The 19,115-nt window shown below is 52.7% G+C and overlaps 3 protein-coding genes across 5 annotated transcripts; 1 reads left to right on the forward strand and 2 right to left on the reverse strand.

Moving 5' to 3' along the window:
• Positions 1–4,121: 4,121 nt before the first annotated feature.
• Prdx5 (peroxiredoxin 5) lies at positions 4,122–7,479 on the reverse strand. The gene is made up of 6 exons (XM_038323578.2): positions 6,806–7,479; positions 5,385–5,519; positions 4,941–5,072; positions 4,625–4,663; positions 4,449–4,510; positions 4,122–4,369 (listed from the first exon to the last, which is right to left on the reverse strand). Exons 1-6 carry the CDS (start codon positions 6,971–6,973, stop codon positions 4,264–4,266), a joined length of 642 nt encoding a protein of 213 aa, XP_038179506.1. The 5' UTR covers positions 6,974–7,479; the 3' UTR covers positions 4,122–4,263.
• Trmt112 (tRNA methyltransferase activator subunit 11-2) lies at positions 7,078–8,351 on the forward strand. The gene is made up of 4 exons (XM_038323588.2): positions 7,078–7,615; positions 7,703–7,804; positions 7,924–8,013; positions 8,089–8,351. Exons 1-4 carry the CDS (start codon positions 7,538–7,540, stop codon positions 8,194–8,196), a joined length of 378 nt encoding a protein of 125 aa, XP_038179516.1. The 5' UTR covers positions 7,078–7,537; the 3' UTR covers positions 8,197–8,351.
• Esrra (estrogen related receptor alpha) lies at positions 8,300–18,828 on the reverse strand. Of its 3 annotated transcripts, XR_005284718.1 has the most exons (8): positions 18,630–18,828; positions 17,110–17,446; positions 11,455–11,571; positions 11,196–11,324; positions 10,037–10,204; positions 9,676–9,945; positions 9,458–9,531; positions 9,187–9,327 (listed from the first exon to the last, which is right to left on the reverse strand). XR_005284718.1 is itself a non-coding variant. In XM_038323555.1 (7 exons), exons 2-7 carry the CDS (start codon positions 17,432–17,434, stop codon positions 9,068–9,070), a joined length of 1,269 nt encoding a protein of 422 aa, XP_038179483.1. In that variant the 5' UTR covers positions 17,435–17,446; positions 18,630–18,826; the 3' UTR covers positions 8,300–9,067. The 3 variants fall into 3 exon arrangements, 2 of the variants coding, with proteins under 2 accessions (XP_038179483.1, XP_038179490.1); XM_038323555.1 differs by lacking the exon at positions 9,458–9,531 and having other exon boundaries at positions 8,300–9,327; positions 18,630–18,826; XM_038323562.1 differs by lacking the exons at positions 9,458–9,531; positions 18,630–18,828 and adding an exon at positions 17,758–18,500 and having other exon boundaries at positions 8,300–9,327.
• Between the last annotated feature and the right edge of the window lie 287 nt (positions 18,829–19,115).

The following is a 19,115-nucleotide window of genomic DNA, read 5'->3' on the forward strand; positions in this document are numbered from 1 at the left end:
TTCAGGTAAAAACATGTTCAAATTAGCAGAGCAGTAAGATAGAGGCGTGTCCCCAGTAGTCACCCAGTCACCATCACCACCTCAGTACACCTAGGAGCTCCCAACAAAACTTGGTCTAATCCCATATCAGGTCCAAAGGAAAATCAATTCCTCAAACTCCAAAAGGCAATCTAAATACCCAGACATGAGCTCAAACTGGGCTATAGGAGGATTTCTGGAGGTTACATAAATGTCAGCATTCCTCAGGAACTTAGGAAAGTGGTTCACCTCATTTCCCTTAGCTCTGACTAAAGGGACATTATCTCTCTTGTGGTGCCTATCAGCACATCTGTGAATGCTGGTCTCCAGGCCCCCTCAGTATCACAAGTCCCTGTCATTCCAAGGTCTATGCCAGTGTCCTAGCCTTTCTCACCTCTTCCCCTACCTGAACTCTCTCTAGCTAATGGATGTCCCTCCCCACAGTTACTCACTCTCCTTACAACCCTGCATTGTTTTTTCTCCCACTGCTTCTCTATGTTCTCTCTCTCTCTCTCTCTCTCTCTCTCTCTCTCTCTCTCTCTCTCTCTCTCTCTCTCTCTCTCTCTCTCTCTCTCTGAGATAAGGTTTATTTGTGCAACAGTCCTGGCTGTCCTGGAACTAGCTCTGTAGACCATGCTGGCCTCGAACTCATGAGATCCACCTGCCTCTGACTCCTGAGTGCTGGAATTAAAGGTATGTGCCACCATCACCAGGCAAATGTTCTCTATTCTTTATCCCTTGCTAATCTCTTTTCTTTCACAGAATGCCCTGTCCATATTCAGTCTGCAGGCCATGTTTAGTCTACTTCTTTCTCTCTTTGCTCTGGACTCTTCTAGATACCTTTTTCAACTCTACAATAAAAAGTTTCCCTTTAACTATACCATGGAGCAGTCATGTGGTCGGTTTATACACTCTAGACCCAAAATGGTCAAGTAAAGCTGGGAGATAGTCACCCACTTACTTTGGCACCAGGTAAAAAGATACAAGTCCCAGTGGTAGCTCATGCTTGGAATACCAGACCGAAACTGGACTGCCACCAGTTCAAGGACAGCTTGGGCCAAGGTAAGAGACTCTCACACACACTTGAATGGGGTATAGTGTCATACTCTGTAATCCTAGCACTCAGAAGGTAGAGGCAGGCAGAACTCTTGAGTTCTAGGCTAGCCTGCTATGCACAGTTACAGGCCACCCAGAGGTACACAGTGAGACTTTGTCTATCAATAACAAGAGGTGAGCAGAACATGGCGAGACTATACCTGTAAGGTGTTCCAACACTTGGGAGGTGAATAGAACGAGTTCAAGGTCTCCTATGGCTATGTGTGGAGTTTGAGGACAGCCTGGACTACATAAGACCCTACCACAAGCACCATCCTGTGCTGGAACTCAATTTGTAGATCAGTCCAGCCTGCCTCCGTCTCCTAAGTGCTGAGATTAAAAGCATACACCACCATGTAGTGATATTTTGTGGGTTTTCTTTTTGTTGTTGTTGTTGTTTTTTTTTTTTTCTGAGACAGCGTTTTTCTGTGTAGCCAGCCCTGGCTGTCCTGGGACTCGCTCTGTTGACCAGGCTGGCCTCGAACTCACAAAGATCCACCTGCCTCTGTCTCCGCATTCTGTAAACCTCTCTTAACTGCTGACCCTCAGGCTTCCTGCTCCCGCAACAGAAAACTGGTGTGTGTCAGCATTGTTTTAGCACATCAGTTCAATTGTTTCGTTTTATTATTGGCCCTTTGGCATCTACAGTCCAGGAAAGCCACCAGTTCCGGGTGCAGCCTCGGGTCTCCTAAGCCCTCAGGCCCCATCCACAGGGCCTGACCAGCCTTCCTTCAGGCCTGAAGCTCAGTCTGCTGGCTCTAGAAACAGCCTTACTGCATTCTCCCAGAAGGTGTTGATCTCCTTAGGGCCTGGAGCTGCCCTAGGACTGGCTCAGCTACTAGACATTTCACCCAGATGCTGTGCAACCAGGGCCCACAGCCCCCCAAGGCTGTCCTAAGGTGCTGTTAACCCCTTCTGTCAGCCTAAAAACCCAACAGTGGCAAGAAACTGGAGGGAACACTTCTTTTTTTGTTAACTATTTATTATTATTGTTGTTGTTGTTGTTACTATTATTGTTGTTGTTATTATTATTATTTATACAGTGTTCTGCCTGCGTGGCAGAAGAGGGCACCAGATCTCATAGATTGTTTGTGAGCCATCAGATGGTTGCTGGGAACTGAACTCAGGACCTCTGGAAGAACATCCAGTGCTCTTAAGCTCTGCCAATCTCTAGAGCCCTGAGGGAACACTTCTTCAGAGGCCTTGTGAGAAAGGAAGCTGGCATCTGTGAGAGGGCCTGCCAAGGTGGATGAGGCTGCAGGGTGGAACAGGAGACACATCCCAGGGGACACTGCTCTGCCTCAGTCCACGCCCTGTACAGAAGTCCTGTTCCTTGGCTCCTTCATTATCTCTAAAGATCTGGGAAGGGACAAGTCTGCACTGTGCTTGTCAGGGTCACTGTGACCCAAGTGTCACAGAAGACAGAGGAGAACTGGCCGGTGACATATGGGGTGGTGAGGAGAGTGAGAGACTCTCAGGAGCAAGGATGGGTGCACTGGCCACTCAGATAGCTGAGGAGTGGGTCCCCTTAGTAGGAGAGCCCAAAGACACCACTTAGCCCCTAGCCGGAGAGCCCATGGCCTCACCCAGCCCCGTGTCCTCTCCCTGGCATCCCATAACAAATCTTTCGACACCCGTCTTCTGCCTCCCAGCTCCACAGTCTCAGATTTGACTTTGACCTGTACTCTGGACAAGTCCTATGGTGATGGCTGAAAGGCAAGTTGCTTACCTCTCTCAAAACCCTGAAATCCTGATTTCCAGATGCCTCAGCCAAGTAGCCCCAATACCCAAACTGCCCAATCCTGCTATAACCTAGGCCAATACTACCTTTCCAGACTAACCTCTGTATTAACTTCTCTGCCATTCCCATCTCAAGGTTCCTTTGAGCAACAGGGCATCTTCCACCCCGTCTGGCCTCAGTGTCTGGCTGCTGCAGGGCTGCTTTGGTCCCAAGTGCTGTAGTGTTGTGGAACAGCTGTTTAACCAGACAGATGTGTTACACTTGTTTGTGCTGTATTTGTTTAACTATGTAAAGATGTGTTGCATTTGTGATAATTAAATAAAATTAACCTGGGCTCAAAGAGGTGGGATTAGCAACTAGTTAACAGGAAGTAACAGAGGAGAGAAGGAGGGAGGAAAAGGGGGGATGCCTGGGGCCAACCTGGCCACTCAGGAATGGGTCCCTTTAGTAGGAGAGCCCAAAGACACCACTTAGCCCCCTAGCCAGAGAGCCCATGGCCTCACCCAGCCCCGTGTCCTCTCTTTCCTGGACACGGAGTAGGACCTACAGAATGAAGAAAAGTAAAAAGCCCTAAAGCGAAACAAAGATGAAAACCAGGTTAATTTAAGTCATAAGAGCTAGTGGGACAAGCATAAGCTAAGGCCAAGCATTCATAACTAATATTAACTCTCTGTGTCTTTATTTGGGAGCTGGCTGTGGTCCACGAGAAAGCCTGCTATAGTACAGGACTGGTACACCTCACTACAGCTACAGACTGGTCAGATGCTTTGTAAGCAGTTACCTCCTAAACACAACGAGGGCTTCCCAGCCATCCCCTGCTCCTCTGAACACGGATTCCCAAGGCCAGGAGTAGGGTCTGCCTCTCCTGAGGCCTCAAGCCCTACTAGTGTCCCTGACTTTTGGTGCTTCATCCCTGATCACCCCGGCCACACCTCTCCCTCAGGTAGTTTCCTGTACTGCCTGGGCCTGGTACTGTGAGCTCTGATGACGCCTGGTCAGCACCCGAGACGCTCCTGAAAGAGCATCCTGTCCAGTGTTTTAAGAGTAAATGGAATCAGTCAGCTCCTAGACCAAGCACCAGCTGCCTCAGGATGCACCAAGTAGAGCCAATTCTGGCTTCCTCTCCGCTTCCAGGTTGTTAGAGGATGCTTCTGGAAACCTGCCCTGGCTGTCCTCCACTTTCTCCCATGAACCCCTGCCATTGACCTCGGCTCCAACTGGAGCTACACCAAGAGCAAGGGCAAAGTAGACAATTCCATGCCAAAGGCAAAGACGAAAATCAGACTGTTTATTGCAGAAATATGGTCAAGGCTCCATTTAAGGGGCCCCAGGCGAGGAGGGGCTGGACCTCTTGGCCCAAAGCTGGGCAGGGAAGATGGGAGCAAGGAGGACCTCCACCTGGCCGGGTCTCAGAGCTGTGAGAGGATGCTGGAGGCCAGGCTGCAGGTGAGGCCTGTGCCGTCCGGCTCCACATTCAGCGCCTTCACTACGCCATTGTCTACCACCATGGAGAACCTGTGGAAAAGAGGCGTAGCTGCAGCGGCCGAGCCAGCCTCAGAACCCCTCATGCCAACGGCAAGGATTTCCACTTTACCTCTTCAGCCGGCGGTTCCCAAAGAGAGACACCAAAGAATCATCCAGTAATAAATCTGTCTCCTAGAAGACAGGCAGAGATGGGTGTCAAGAGCCTCCAAACAGGTCAGAAACTGCTCCCCACATAACATGTCCTCCAGGACCAACTGCAGGCTGAGGGAAGGGTGGCACACTCACCTTCCCAAAGGCCCCAGTTGGGTCAGCCAGGAGCCGAACCTGAGGGACAGAGAGTAAATGTCACGAAGAAGCCTCCAGTGCCAGTGATGGCTCAGTGAGCAAAGGCGCTTGCTGCCAAGCCTGACAACCTGAGTTCAGTCTCCAGGACCCCACATGGCAGGATAGAACCAAATCTCACAAGTTATCCTCCGACCTCCACTTGTATACCATGGCATGAGTACTCATCCAACACATAAAGTAAGCAAATCAAATGTAATGGAAAACAAGGAATCCTCCTACCTGGATCTGACCCCTCGGACAGAACCTCATACCTCACCTTGCCTTTCGCCTGGTGGGCTCGACCCCACTCTTCTGTCACAAAGACGTCATTAACAGTCAGACATGCCAACACCTGCACTCCCTTGGCCTTCAGAGCCTCAGCTTGCTCCACAAACCCAGGCAGGTGGGTCTAAGAGGAAACCAAAGGGTCAAAAGACAGACAGCTGCTGGGGTTCCCGAGCCTGTTCTTTAGCTCCTAGTCTCTGGTATCTCTCTGCTCAGGCTAAGGAGCCCAGAGTAAAACGTGCCTTTTCCTTTTCGCCTTGGCTACTAGAAGCTTGACCCTAAGGATCTGTGGTCAAGAACATAAAATTCCCATGGGCAAAACTTCTGCCTCATTAGCACAATCTTTCAGTGCTCCCACGAGCAGGATCAGGCAGAGGCATTAGATTTAACTCAGGTCCTTTTCTCCCACATGCCTGATTCTGGAAAGAAGCCTCACCTTAGAACAGCCAGGGGTGAACGCCCCAGGAACTCCGAACAGCACACCTTTCTTGCCCTTGAACAGCTCTGCCAGGTTCACCTTCTTCCCAGGCTCCCCTTCAAATACCTCCACGGAGGGGATGGCATCTCCCACCTGCAGACAAGGGCTCCAGGGTAAAAGGGGGTTAAAAAAAAAAAAAAAAGGCCTAGTAAACCACATCCAGGCAGACACAGATCTTCATGGAAACGGTGCTGACACCCATCAGAGAAAGTGCACCTGCCAGTTTCCAGGGGTCCACCCCTGTCCTCTGCATCTCCCGGTTGCCCCACATCTCCAAATTTCAAGGAAGCCTGGTTTTTGTTTCAGGCCAGCTGGTGGCCACAGAGAAAGGGAGAGGCCTCCACTAGTGTTGCAATGCTGTGTAAACAAGCTACCCAAGATGGATCAACCGCAGAGAGGAGCACCCAGTCTGAGGTTGAGAAAGTACCTGGCACCAGGGAGGAAGAAAATCCTGTCCACACAATGGAAAGCCAGGGAAGACGCTCAAGGCAAAGCGTTCAGGACACAGGCTCTCAGGGTAGGTGGGAGGGTTCACCTACCTGCAGGCCTCCATTGACACAGGAGGGAGGCTGAGGTCAGCAGGTCAAGCGCTTGCCACCACACCTAACCACCTGAGTTTAGCCCCACAACCACATGAGAGACAGAAGTGACTCCTGAGAAAGCCGTCCTCTCACCTCCACATGCACACGTGTGTTCCCAAACATACACACTAAACATATATTAAAGAGTGCTTTTAAAAAAGTAAAGGGCCTTTAATCCCAACACTACGGAGGCAGAGGCACGCAGATCTTTTAAGAGTCTGAGGTCAGTCTGGTATACACACCAAGTTCCAGGACAGCCAGGACTACACAGTGAGACTGTTTTTGGTTGTTTTTGTTTTTTTCTTTAAAAAAAAAAGGGGGGGGGGGGAGTTAGTCCAAGAACAGGAGGGGGTAGGTTCAAGAAGCTTCCAGAATTCCAGAAAGACCAAACAGAAGACGAAGCATTCACAGAGGGGAGACAGCAATGGGAAAAACAGACCCCAGGTATCCAAGGGACCCCAGCTCTTTCAAAACATGCGGTGAAGTGTCATCTAGTACTATCACAAAGGGGCTAGGGCTTTGGAGAGGGTTATAAGGGATTTGAAAAGCGGCAATGGAGATATTTTAAGAATGGAAAATGACAGCATCCAGTTGCTTGAAAATAGTGGGGACCTGTCCCTGAACGTCACACCGTTAATTTAACATGGAGGCTCAAGGAATGTCCCGGGACTGAAGGGCAGCGATGGGATCTTGCAGAATTCATGACAGGAAGAAAGCTTCAAGGAGGACAGCCCGAGAACCCGCGTGGAGCCCAAAGAGCCGCGACAGGGTGAACCCAGGAGAGCTAGGACCGGTCACCTTGATCGGGGCCATAGCCACCACGGCGCTGCTGAAGCTGCGGGCCCCGCTACTTTTCCACCCTGCTGCTTCCCGGCTCGCTCTGCCGGCCTCGCAAGTCCAGGTAGCCGCTGCACGGAGCACTGAACCGGCTCTGCCGCCCAGGACGTATATCCCTGACTGCAACATGCCCGCCCCGTTGTCGCAGCCCCCCGCCCGTCGCTAGGTCTGCCCACCGGAGGCGGGTGCTGAGTCCGCTCCGCCCACGCCAGCTCGTCACATCAATCACGCGGGGTTATAGGGGCTGAGCCGTGACGCATTATGACGCTGCGGGGCATGCAGGGGTCGCGCTCCTTGTTTGCATGCAGAAAGAGGTGACCAGTTTACCGATGCAAGTTTCTGATGTTGAACCGCAAACGGGTCGGAGTACAATCTGGCTAAGCCTCAAATGTGCTTGTTTTATACTCAACGAGAACCGCGCACGGCACCTGCTCTGCAAGTGATTTGCATTGTACGTGCCATTTACAGCAAGCAGGTCTCGGCTTACGTCGCTGCAATCTCCCTGAGAAACGCTACCGGTATCAGGACTTGATCCAACACAAGTTCCTATCCCTTTGCAACTGCAAAACCGAGAAATTCCAGCAAGTTCACCACTTCCGGTCCGGCGGGTTGTTCAACGGCTTCAACAGCGGAAGTGGCATAAGAAGTGAGGACTCCTTCCGGTTCCGGCCTCGCGAGCTCCAGTGTGGCAACATGAAACTGCTCACCCACAATCTCCTGAGCTCGCATGTGCGCGGCGTGGGCACGCGTGGCTTCCCGCTGCGGCTGCAGGTACTTGCATAAGAGTCAGTCGCCCTTGTAGCTCAGGATAGAGACGCCGGGCCCGACTCTACCTCGCTAAACCTTTCCTCCCCGCAGGCCACCGAGGTCCGCATCAACCCCGTGGAGTTCAACCCCGACTTTGTAGCGCGGATGATCCCTAAAGTGGAGTGGGCGGCGCTTGTGCAAGCGGCAAACACCGTGAGGATCCCGCCCCTAATGACAACCCGGGAGCGGGTCGGGCTCTCGGGGGCCCTGACCCCAGCCAGGGCAGAGTGGAGTTTGTATGCCCGGTGATCACGTGAGCCTCTCTTCCACAGTTAAACCTGACCGAAGTACCCAAAGAGCCGACTGAAGGTTATGAACAAGACGAGACGTTTTTGAGGAAGATGCACCACGTGTTGCTTGAGGTGAGAGTCTTGTCACCTGCCTAGCTGTCCTACATGGAGGCTCCCGGTACTCAGCTTTGCCCTGCTCTCCCACAGGTTGATGTGCTAGAGGGCACCCTGCAATGCCCAGAATCTGGCCGTCTTTTTCCCATCAGCCGCGGGATTCCCAATATGCTGCTGAATGACGAGGAGACTGAGACGTAAACTTGTTAGCCGCCACTTTGGCATTTTGTGATGTGTCAGTTGTATAGTCTGTTAAATAGGTGTGTGACCCCGATCTCCCCCCAGTGACTCAACAACCACCATGTACTTGAGCTCCATAGTATATTTTTTTTCTCATTAAAGGTTCAAAACCAAAAGCGGTTTCTCTTTGCAGCAAATATACATTAAAATAGAGTCTCTGTACAGCCAAGGGCTCTGGGCCCTGGCTTGCCCCATGGCCCTGCGCCTCCCTGGCCAAACCCAAAAATAAATATAGTGTTATTGCTCTGCAGGGCATAGAGGCAGTGCTGTTCCCCACCCCTCGAGGTGGGAGCTGATGGGGGGCCCTGGTCACCCCAGGGGTCCAGGGGCTGGAGCCTGCTTGGAGTTATTGCTTCAAGGGGGGGCACTAATGCCCAATGCGAATGAGGAGAGGAGCGAAGGGGACAGGGGCCTTTGCTTTCCAAGCCCCCCTCTGCTCTGGAGAGGGGTTCGGATTAAGCAGCAGCAAAAGCATCGCCCACTGGGAGACTGTGGCCTCCATCCCCTTCCCTCCCTGAGATCAGTTTCTGCCTCCCACACATCCCCTGCAGCCCCCTATGGCTTCCGCAAGGCCCCCTACACTCTTGGGGGCACATTATGGCTTGCAAGGGGCAGCACTGTGCCCACACCTGGGCATTCACTTTCCTGGCTTCTGACACCCCCCTAGAGGGGGGAGGGGAGGGCATGAAGCCTGCTCCCAGGGGCGGATGGCATTGCCCTGGCCCTGCCAGCAGGCTGTGGCACTGCCCAGACTCCAGCTTTGCCCCCTTGGGGCTAACACCCCATGCTGGGCAGATCCTGCCAGTCACCCCACCCTGTCCTACCCCTTGCCTCAGTCCATCATGGCCTCAAGCATTTCCAAAAACAGCTTGTGCATGGGCACTTTGCCCTCCAGCTTCACCCCATAGAAATGGGCCAGGACTTTGCCTGCTGTCTGGCGGAGCAGTGGCAGTGTGAGCAGCAGCCTGCCTGCCCGCCTCCGCTCAGCACCCCCTCCAGGGCCAGCCCGGCCAGCTTCATACTCCAGCAGGGCCTCGTGCAGGGCTTCCCGCAGCTGCTCCACAGCCTCAGCGTCTTCAATATGCACAGAGTCTGAGGAGAGAGGAGAACTGCTGGTTGAGGTAACTGTGGAAAGGGCAGGACTCACTTGTCTGGGCACTGCTGACGGGGCACAATCCACTCACTGCTCTCTGCCTGTGAGCCAGGACCCACCCTTTCTCACCTGTGGCCACCTCTTGTCCTCCACACCTTCCCCTCCACTACTTCCTTGTCAGCACAGCACTAGGGTTCAGAATCCTGTGTACAATTCAGGACCTTGGCTTACTTGGTGATTTTCAGTAATTAAGCCTCAATTGTCCTTACCTATAAAAAGGGACTGTGCCACCACCATTGACAACTCGAGGGCTTTATGGGGGACCTGTGTGTGTCTTCCCTACTCACCAGAATTGGCAAGGGCCAGAGCCTTCAACAGTACATACTCCTCCCGCTCCAGCCGTAGGGCTTGCAGTCGCCGTACCAGCTGCAGCAGGGCTGCCCCCAGATCCCCCAGACCAGCTGCCCGGGCCCCCTCTTCATCCAGGACCAGGTCCTCAGCAAATGCCAGTTCATCCTGCAGTGGTAGTGAGCGCTGGGCCACACCTAGCACCAGCACCTCCATCCACACACTCTGGAGTACTGACATCTGGTCAGACAGTGACAGTGAGGAGAAGCCTGGAAGGCGGTGGGAAGAAGACCAGTCAAGAATGCAGCAGTAAGAAGTGGCCTACCTGCTCAGAGATGCCCTGACCACCATGCCCTTTACCTGGGATGCTCTTGGCCCAGCTGATGGTAACCACTATCTCTCGATCAAAAAGGTCGCAGAGTGTGGCCACGGCAGGGAGGTGTCCATCAGGGCTGGCTGGATCAGGCATAGCATACAGCTTCTCAGGCTCAACCACCAGCAGATGAGACACCAGAGCATTCACTGGGGCTACAGCAACAGGTGCAGGACTAGAGTCATGAACACAGATCTAGCGGATCTCTGCAGTCCCTCAGAGCCAAGCATCTCCCAGACATTCCCCTCCAGCCTTGCTTGAGAGCACTGGTAAACCTGAAAACACAGCTCACTTCCCCAGAGAAAGGTGAGTCCTTTTCCCGGGGCTTGGGTATAGCTTGTTTATAGCCCTAGTCTAACATTTAGTAGGTCCTGGTTCTCCTAACAACTTTTAAAAAAAGAAACCCTGTGCTGATTTTTTTTTGTCAACTTGAGATAGATAGATAGATAGATAGATAGATAGATAGATAGATAGATAGATAGACAGACAGACAGACAGACAGACATCTGGGAAGAGGGAATCTTAATCGAGATAATGCCTCCGTAAGATTAGCCCCTAGGCACATCTGTAGGGTGTCTTCTTGGTTGAGGGCTGATGTGGAAGAGCCCCATCTACTGAGGGTGGTTGTTCCTGGGCAGGTGGGCCCGAGTTATGTAACAAAGCAGGCTGAGCAAGTCAAGAGGATTAAGCCAGTAAGCAGTGTTCTTCCCTGGCCTGTTTCAGCTCCTGCCTTGAGTTTCTACCCTGACTCCCCCAGTGATGGAGTGTGGCCCCAGAGTTTTAAGATAAAATAAACCATTTCCTCCCCAAGTTGTTTTTGGTCATGGTGTTTTGTCACTGCAATAGAAACCTTCCTACTTGGGCATCTGAACTGTGAAGTAGTTTATTGTCCTTGAATGTAGCCACCTATGATCCCAAACTCCCAATCCTGGTTTGCCTCCTGAGTGCTGGGCTTAGTCATGCGGTGCTAAGGACCAAACCCAGGGCTTCACGCATGCTAGACAAGCACTCTACTGATATTTTCATAATTATTTCTTGGGAAGAAATGAGAAAAGGTAAGACCAGGGTCCCAGAGCATGTAAAGAAATCAAACAGACCTCTCCAGTGGCTGTCCCCTGCCTAACCCTTAGGAACCCAGGCTCTCACCTGTCTTCCGGGGACCTCCAGCTACTGCCAGAGGACCAGCAGGGAAGGGGCCTGGAAAGGGTAATGGGTCCACCTCTGGCCGCCGCTTGTACTTCTGTCGCCCACCTCGGACGCGGTCCAGACGTACGCCTTGAATTTTAAGACCAGACTGTGTCCATAAAACAGCTGCCCCACAGAGCCCTACTCCTCTCACCTCCCCAGGCTTCCACCCAACCGACAGGACCACCCCCGTCTCACCCAGGCACTGCCCAGCGCTCACCCTCCTTGAGCATGCCCACCCGCAGGCACTTGGTGAAGCGGCAAGCCTGACAGGCCTTGCGTCTCCGCTTGGTGATCTCACACTCATTGGAGGCCGGACAGCTGTACTCGATGCTCCCTGCCAGGAAGAGGCAGGGCTCCAGTGGCAGCCTCCCAGAGCCCGGAGGGGGCCCCCGATGACAGGAGAGCCCTGACTCACCCAAGGCAAGCACCAGTCTGGGGGTATGGGGAGGAAAGGGAGAGCAGGATGCCATGAGCAGGGCAGGGAGGGGACAGCCACTGCACTGGGGGAACACTGCTTGGATGGAAGTCAAGCTGCATATTCGCCTTAAAACCATACTGCTGGCCGGGCGGTGGTGGCGCACACCTTTAATCCCAGCACTCGGGAGGCAGAGGCAATGGATCTCTGTGAGTTCAAGGCTAGCCTGGTCTACAAGAGCTAGTTCCAGGACAGGCTCCAAAGCCACAGAGAAACTGTCTCGGAAAAACAACAACAACAAAAAAACATTACTGCTGGCCTACACTGTCCTCATCTGCTGTCAAGGGCCACAGTAACCTCCCAGATAAATCCAAGGCTCCACTGAATCCTCACCTCCCTTGCCTAAAGCATTGCTTTCTACTCCTAGAAATCCTCCAGTGCTATCTTCCTCTGCTTCTAGGACAGGCTCTCCTGGTCCTCCTACCCACTGGCGGCTCTATGGTTTCTGTATAGTGAACTGATCAGCCCCTGGGGCTGTCCTACCTCGTTCATCTCCCAGACTTTCAGCTTGAACAGCATTGTGCTCTAGACGTACAGCAGCCCCAGGACACCCCAAGTTCTCCAATCCCCTACCTCTCCTGCCAAGTCTGCAACCACCTTCCATTGCTCCAGAAACCTAAGTAGCATCTTCCCTCCTCTCAACCACAACCCAAGCCACTGGCAGTGTGGGAGTGTCACCTCACCCACGAGAACCCAACTCTGCCAACAGCTTCCATCTTGTCCAGTCACTGTTGTGGCTCACTGGCCTCCTGCTGTCTATTCTCTACATAGCGGCCTGAGGGATCCTGCCCCCGTCCTCTGATCAAATTCCCTAGTCAGTTCTATTAAGTATATGCCCAGGCGAAGCAGTGTCCTACAGGTTCTCACAGCCAAGCTCCATCACTTATAATCCTGTTCTGTACTGCATGCTCCGCAGACAGAGCCAGCCTCAGGGTATTCTGTTCCTTGCCTGGGGCTCCAGTCCTGGCAACCACTTTTGCTCCCTTACCGCCTGTCACCTTGGAGAGGCCTTTTCTGAGCACCCTGAGACAAATCCCTACATCTGCCCTGCAGAAACCCTCAGGTCTTACCATCTGATACAGAACACGTGTGTTCAGTTATCCTGTGGCTTTCAGCTCTTGTTTTGCTTTTTTGAGATGGTTTCATACCATGGTCCAGCCTAGTCTTGAACTTGCAATAATCCTCCTGCCTCAGTCTCCTGGGCGTAAGCCACACTATACCTGGTTGATTTGGTTTTAGTTTTTGTGGGATTTGTGTGTGATTGCATGTAAGGTGTCTCTATCAATGGCTCTCAACTTTTTTTGATTTTGAGACAGGGTCTCACTGTACAGTCCTTGTTGGCCTTAAATCCACTATATAGACAAGGCAGGCCTCAAACACTGCCTCCCGAGCACTGGGATAAAGCTGTGCCTAGTGTGACTGACTTCTCCACCGCATATATGGTTTTTCAAGACAGGCTTTCTCTGTCTAACAGCCCTGGTTGTCCTGGAATTAGTTCTGTAGACCAAGCTGGCCTCAAACTCAGAGATCCAGCTGCCTCTATGTCCTGAGTGCTGGGGTTAAAGGCCTGCGTCACCACTGCCTGGCTTCACCTTATATTTTGAAACAAGGTCTCTTATTGAACCTGGAGTTCACCAACTCAACAACAGTATCCCAAATCCTCCTGCCACTGTCTCTCAACATCTGACTTTTATGTGAATACAAGCATCTAACTCAGATACTCTTGCTTGAGCAGAAACACTTTACCAAATGGCCATCTCCTCACCTCCCACTTTTGAGCTTTTTTGAACAAAGTCAGATGCAGCCCAAGCTGGCCTCTTAACTATGAAGTTGAGGATAATTTTGAACCTTGATCCTACTGCCTCCTCTTCTAAATGCTAGAATCACAGGAATGTGCCACCACACCAGGGAAGAAGACACCGGCTTGCTCTATAGCCCATATGTACTCCATAATATGCAGCCCAGGTTTGCCTTGAACTCAGTCCTCTAACTCAGCCTCCCGAATGCTGGGGTTAGACGAACGCCAGTGTGAGCGCTTTAACCTGTAGGTTCTCTCTTATCCCATCTACTGTCAGCCCGTTTCCCAAGGCTGGTCACAAGACCTGACATGAGTGGGTACCAGTGGCCCTCAGCCTCACAGCTGTCCAAAGACAAAATCACAAATCACACAAGCAGCCAGCAGGCCTTTCATGCTTCTCTCCTCCTCCACCCAGCAGGGCTGCTATCCTCAGTTCAAGACGCCTCCTCAGAGAAGCCCTCGGTCCTGGTCCTGACAGGCCCTTAGCAGACGCCCTGCTCCTTGCCCTCCAGCACATGCTACAAAACAAAGAGGACAGTTCTGACAATCAGGTTCCCCTGGCCATCCTCAGTCTCAGCCATGTCTGGAACACAGGCCGGGGTGGTAAAGAGCAAGGGACAGTCTGAGTGCTGCACACACGCCTGTATTCCAACACTTTGCAGGCAAATGGTAGAGAATCTCTAGATGGAAGCCATCCTGGGCTACACAGCAAAACTCTGCTTAAAAACGAGAACTAAGCAAGGGATGTGGGGACTTATCATTGTGGTTTACTTATTTATATGTTTATTTTGAGGCTGGGACTCTCTCTATAGGTCTGGCTGCCCTGGAACTCAGCTATATAGATCAGTCGAGCCTGATCCACCCTTTTCTTTCTTTTTAGCTCTGGCTGTCCTGGAACTCCCTCTATAGACCAGGCTGGCCTTGAACTCAGAGATCCACCTGCCTCTGCCTCCCAAGGGCTGGGATTAAAGGCATGCGTCACCACAGCCGACTGTACATTGTACTTCTTATTTCTATAATTTGTGAGCCTTCAGTTTTCCTAACTGTGAAGTTAGCATGATTAAAAACAACATATACTTGAGGCTGGAGTGTAGATCACTGGGGCAGTGCGTGCTCAGCATTCACAAGGCCCTGAATTCTCTCACTAGCAACCTCCCTCACCCCATCCCACCAAAACCATCCTGCAAGAGGAAGGCTGAAAAAAAAAATAATGGAGCTGGGTATGATGGCACAGGCCTTTAATCCCAGCACTCAAAAGGCAGAGGCAGGCAGATCTCTTTGAGTCCCAGGCCAGCCTGGTCTACAGAGTGAGTTCCTGTATGGACAGCAAGAGCAATACAGTGAGAACCTATCTCCATTAAAAAAAAAAAAAAAAAAAAAAAAAGAAGGAAAAAGAAAAAGAGAATAAATGAAGGTAATTACAGCAGTTAGGTCTGGCACACAGTCATAGGGAGGCATGTGTCAGGCACCTGGCTCTGACCAGCAAGGAGCGGTTTTAGGCCCGTGCACTTCAACCAAGTCAAGACTCACTGGAAGCAGGCATGTAGCGCATTAATTCCTTCAGTCACAATATTCTGGAGGCAGAGGCAGGCAGATCTCTGTAAATCTAAAACTGCCCTGATCTATGGGGTGAGCAGCAGGCCAGCCAGGATTACACAATGAGACCCTGTCTTAAAACAACAACAAAGCTCCACAACACACCTCCCTGGAATGTCACTATCAGTGGTCCGAAGTCCAGTTACCAGTGCTCAGCTCTGGGCCTGCACCAACGCAGGACTGTCATTTTCTACTGGAGAGATCTGAGCAGCCACAAAGCCTCCCTGTGCTTCGGCTAGCAACCCTGACCATTTCTCATTGGGGTTGCACAAGGGGCTGAGATCCTGAAAGTAAAAGGGGACAGCACCTATCACAGGATAAGCACTAAAGAAAAAGTGTTCAAAAACCATTTGAGGGGTGGCAAGATGACTCAGTAGGTATGGGCACTTGATGCCAAAGCTGATGACCTGAGATCAGTTCCCAGGTCCTAGATGGCAGAAGTCAAGAACTGACTTTCACAAGTTATCTTCTGACCTCTACACATATACAGTGGCTGTAAGTGTATACACACACGCACACATAAAATAAATACATACTGGGGCTGGAGAGATGGCTCAATGGTTAAGAGTACTGGTGCTCTTCCAGAGGACCCGGGTTCAATTCCCAGCACCCACACGGCAGCTCACAACTGCCTGTAGCTGAAGCTTCAGCTCCCTGGATGCTGACACCTTTACACCAATGCACGTAAAGTAAAAATAAATTACTTAAATAAATAAAAACAAATAAATACTAAGAATTTTTTAAAAATTACTTGCAGTGGGGTTTTCCTATAACGACAGCACTCCTGGGAGGCTGAGGCAAAAAGATGGAGAGTTCTAGGCCAGCCTGGAACAGTAAGTTCCAGGCCAACTACGTAATAAGATAATGTCTCAATGTTTTTGTTTTTTGAGACTGGGTTTCTCTGTGTACCGTACTGGCTGTCTAGAACTCACTTTGTAGACCAGGCTGGCCTTGAACTCACTGAGATCTGCCTGCCTCTGCCTCCCGAATGCTGGGATTAAAGGTGTGCGCCACCACCGCCCCACTAAAAAAATGTTTTAGTAAATTATAGGGTATAGTGTCAAAGTAACCAATGGTGGCATAAACACATAACAGGCCTGCCCCAGAGAATGTTCACATCAGTATCTCCATCATGGCCTCAAATTCTGACATGCTCTCCTGGGTGAGAAAAAGTCAGCAGTGACTGAAGAGTGGGATGCCTAACCTTTCTTCCTCTTTTAGTTTTTTGGAATCAGGGTTTCTGTGTAGCTGTCCTGAAACTCACCCTGTAGTCCAGGCTTGTCTTGAACTTATATACATGACAAACCTTTACCAGTCACCCTTGAAAGAAGGCATTCTGGGACGTGGGTGGGGGGGGGGGATAAGTAGGCAATTAATTACTAGAGGCGAAAAGAAAGCCAGGAGTACCAGGCTGTGGTGGCACGCCTTTAATCCCAGCACAGGGCAGGTAGCTGTTCAAGGCCAGCCTAGTTCGGGACAGCCAGGGTTGCAACACAAGAGAATCTGATTGGGGTTGGGGGGCAGGAGCAAAATTCTATGACAGGTACAGACACCTGCATCCTGGCTTATATCCATTCCAATCCAATGACTTATGCTAGTGGCTTTTCTTTCTTTTTTTCTTTTCACATAGTCCTAGTTGGCCTTCAACTTATTATGTAGTTAATGATGACCTTGAATTTCTGATTCTCCTAGTTCCACCTCCAAAGTTCTGAGATTCTAGGTGTGCAACACCTATGCAGTGCTGGTAGAACCTCGAGCTTCCTGCAAGCTAAGGCGCACTCTACTAACTCAGCCAACAAGCCTCTTAAAGAAACAGACAAACAAAAACAACGTCCCTGGGAAGTACAAGGAAATTCAAACTCTTAGACTGCCTACCCCGAGCAGCACTAGACAGGCTCAGGGCCTCCTGCATGCATCACTGTCCCAGCACTGTTGGAAGATTCCAGGCCCAAAGGCTACTGGGCAAAGGGCACAGAAGCAGAGGATGAGGGGTAGGGGCTCACCCTGGATGGTCCTCTTGAAGAAGGCTTTGCAGGCCTCACACGATGCCACACCATAGTGGTAGCCGGAGGCCACATCCCCACAGACCAGGCAGAGGCGTTTGGGTAGAGAGCTGAGCACTAGCTTCCCACTGCCCTGCTCACCAGACCCTGCACCCTCCCCATCCTCCTCCTCCTTGTGCCCTGGAAGGCAGCGGGCTGGAGCTGGTCCCGGGGCCAGGGTCACAGGGGGTTCAGTCTCAGTCTCTGAGGAACCCTTTGGACTGTCAGGGCTGGCTGGCTCTGCCTTGATGTAGAGAGGCTCGATGCCCACCACCTGGCTGGACATGATGCTGGTCACCTGCAGGGAAAGACCATCAGGGTCACAGAGAGGCACTCGGCCACATGGGTTGGGCAACACTGGGCCTAGGCCAAGCTTCCAGGCTCAGCCAAGGAGAGGGAGGAGGCAGAGTCCAAGGAAGGGCTGCCCATGAAGAGGGCCCCCAGCTGTCACCATGGGAACAGAGTCTCCAGAGCCTCTGGGGCCAGTTAACTGACAGCAGGTCCTCCTCTTGGGAACCAGGGAGAGGCTTGGCAAGTCTAGCTCCCACCCAAGCCAGGAAGCAGGCTAATCTCAACCTGCAGGCAACTCTCAACCCCCAAACGCAATACCTCTTCCGAGTTTTCTCCAGATGCTCGGAGGGCTCCATTTAGGTACTGAGTATTCTAGAGCACACTTAGGAACACGGCGGAGGGGTGTTTAGCCACTCTCTCAGGAGTTTCCACCTGTCCACACATGCTCACTCTCTCCTGAGGATCTTCACATGCACACATGGCCTTTAACCAGTCCCAGTTCTCACACACTCCCAGCAAAAGGGCACACTCAATAAGCAAACTCACACTCAAGTCTTACGATCACACTCTTCGAGAACCTCTCACCTCTGATACGCCACCCCCTCTTGCCTTAGCAAGCCCAGTCCAGCCACGCCGTGTAGGGCGCGGCTCCACCTCTTTTGCACCCCAGGCCTGCACGGTTCATTCTTACACTCCAGCTGCCGCAGAGCCCACCACCTCCTGCGACCTCCCGGGGCGCCCCTCCACCCCGGCGCCTCAACCTGCGCACACCTATGAGAAGTTGCCTGAAGTTACTTGTGTCCCCCCTCCCCCACTACCCGCGGGGGACTTCTATCAGGTTATCAGGAAGTAAGAAGAGGCGACAAGGAAGAAGTTCTCCCCCGCGCTGCGATGACCTATGACCCAGAGAGGAAGGTGGCCCAAAGCCCCTACAAGCGCCCCCACGTGGCCTCTAGGGCCCCTTTCAACCCTAGCCCACCCCGAGGGTTCCTGCAAAGCTCAAGGGTCGAGCTCAAGGCTGCCCGGAGGCTCTCTCCGAGGCCCAAGAATAACCCGGGGCCAAGACCAGTCCTGACCGGGCAGCCGCACCGGGGGCGACCCCGCCCGCAACCCGCCCCCCGCCCGCGCTCGCACATGGCCCCCGCCGCGCCCGCCCACCCCCGCGACCGCGCTCCCCTCCGCCCCCGGACCTGGGGCTCCGACAAGGCTGGCGGGCAGGCATGGGGGCCGAGCGGCCCGGAACGCCGGGATGAGCAGGGGCCGCCTCCTCCGGCCGCGCCGCCCCGCCGCGCTGCGTCCCCCTCACTCGGCGGCGCCGCTGGCTGCTTGTAGGACACAAAAGGACATCGCGGCCGCTTCCTACTCCGCTTCCTCCAGCTGACAGCGGAGGCGGGGTCGGCCCTGCGCATGCAAATCAGGGGGACGGGCCAGGTGCTTTATGCTAATCACCCGAGGGGAGCGGGCGGCGCCTGCGTACCCGGAGGCCAGTGGGCGGGCTTTAGCGACACGTACGCGTGCGCGGCCGCCCCGGGGGCGGGGCCGGAGCCTAGGCAGGAGCAAAGACTCGAAGCCGGAGCGAGGAGGAGCCGGAGCGCCTTTGCGTCATGAAGGTAGGCGGTACTCCACCTTACAGGAGTAGGCGTAGCTACTCTTTGGACTCTGTGCCGGCCGTGAAC

This window comes from Arvicola amphibius, chromosome 1 (assembly GCF_903992535.2).
Source record: "Arvicola amphibius chromosome 1, mArvAmp1.2, whole genome shotgun sequence".
Taxonomy (NCBI): domain Eukaryota; kingdom Metazoa; phylum Chordata; class Mammalia; order Rodentia; family Cricetidae; genus Arvicola; species Arvicola amphibius.

Excerpts from the sequence above, each read along its gene's own strand:
- Prdx5 (XM_038323578.2), bottom strand. The coding sequence starts at position 6,973 with ATGTTGCAGTCAGGGATATACGTCCTGGGCGGCAGAGCCGGTTCAGTG. Across the intron at positions 4,664-4,940 it reads CCCACCAGGCGAAAGGCAAG|GTTCGGCTCCTGGCTGACCC; the intron begins GTGAGGTATGAG and ends TCTGTCCCTCAG. Across the intron at positions 4,511-4,624 it reads CAACTGGGGCCTTTGGGAAG|GAGACAGATTTATTACTGGA; the intron begins GTGAGTGTGCCA and ends CCTGTCTTCTAG.
- Trmt112 (XM_038323588.2), top strand. The coding sequence starts at position 7,538 with ATGAAACTGCTCACCCACAATCTCCTGAGCTCGCATGTGCGCGGCGTG. Across the intron at positions 7,616-7,702 it reads GCTTCCCGCTGCGGCTGCAG|GCCACCGAGGTCCGCATCAA; the intron begins GTACTTGCATAA and ends TCCTCCCCGCAG. Across the intron at positions 8,014-8,088 it reads TGCACCACGTGTTGCTTGAG|GTTGATGTGCTAGAGGGCAC; the intron begins GTGAGAGTCTTG and ends GCTCTCCCACAG.
- Esrra (XM_038323555.1), bottom strand. The coding sequence starts at position 17,434 with ATGTCCAGCCAGGTGGTGGGCATCGAGCCTCTCTACATCAAGGCAGAG. Across the intron at positions 10,205-11,195 it reads TGGAGGTCCCCGGAAGACAG|CCCCAGTGAATGCTCTGGTG; the intron begins GTGAGAGCCTGG and ends CTGTTGCTGTAG. Across the intron at positions 9,328-9,675 it reads TCTGGCCCTTGCCAATTCTG|ACTCTGTGCATATTGAAGAC; the intron begins GTGAGTAGGGAA and ends CTCTCTCCTCAG.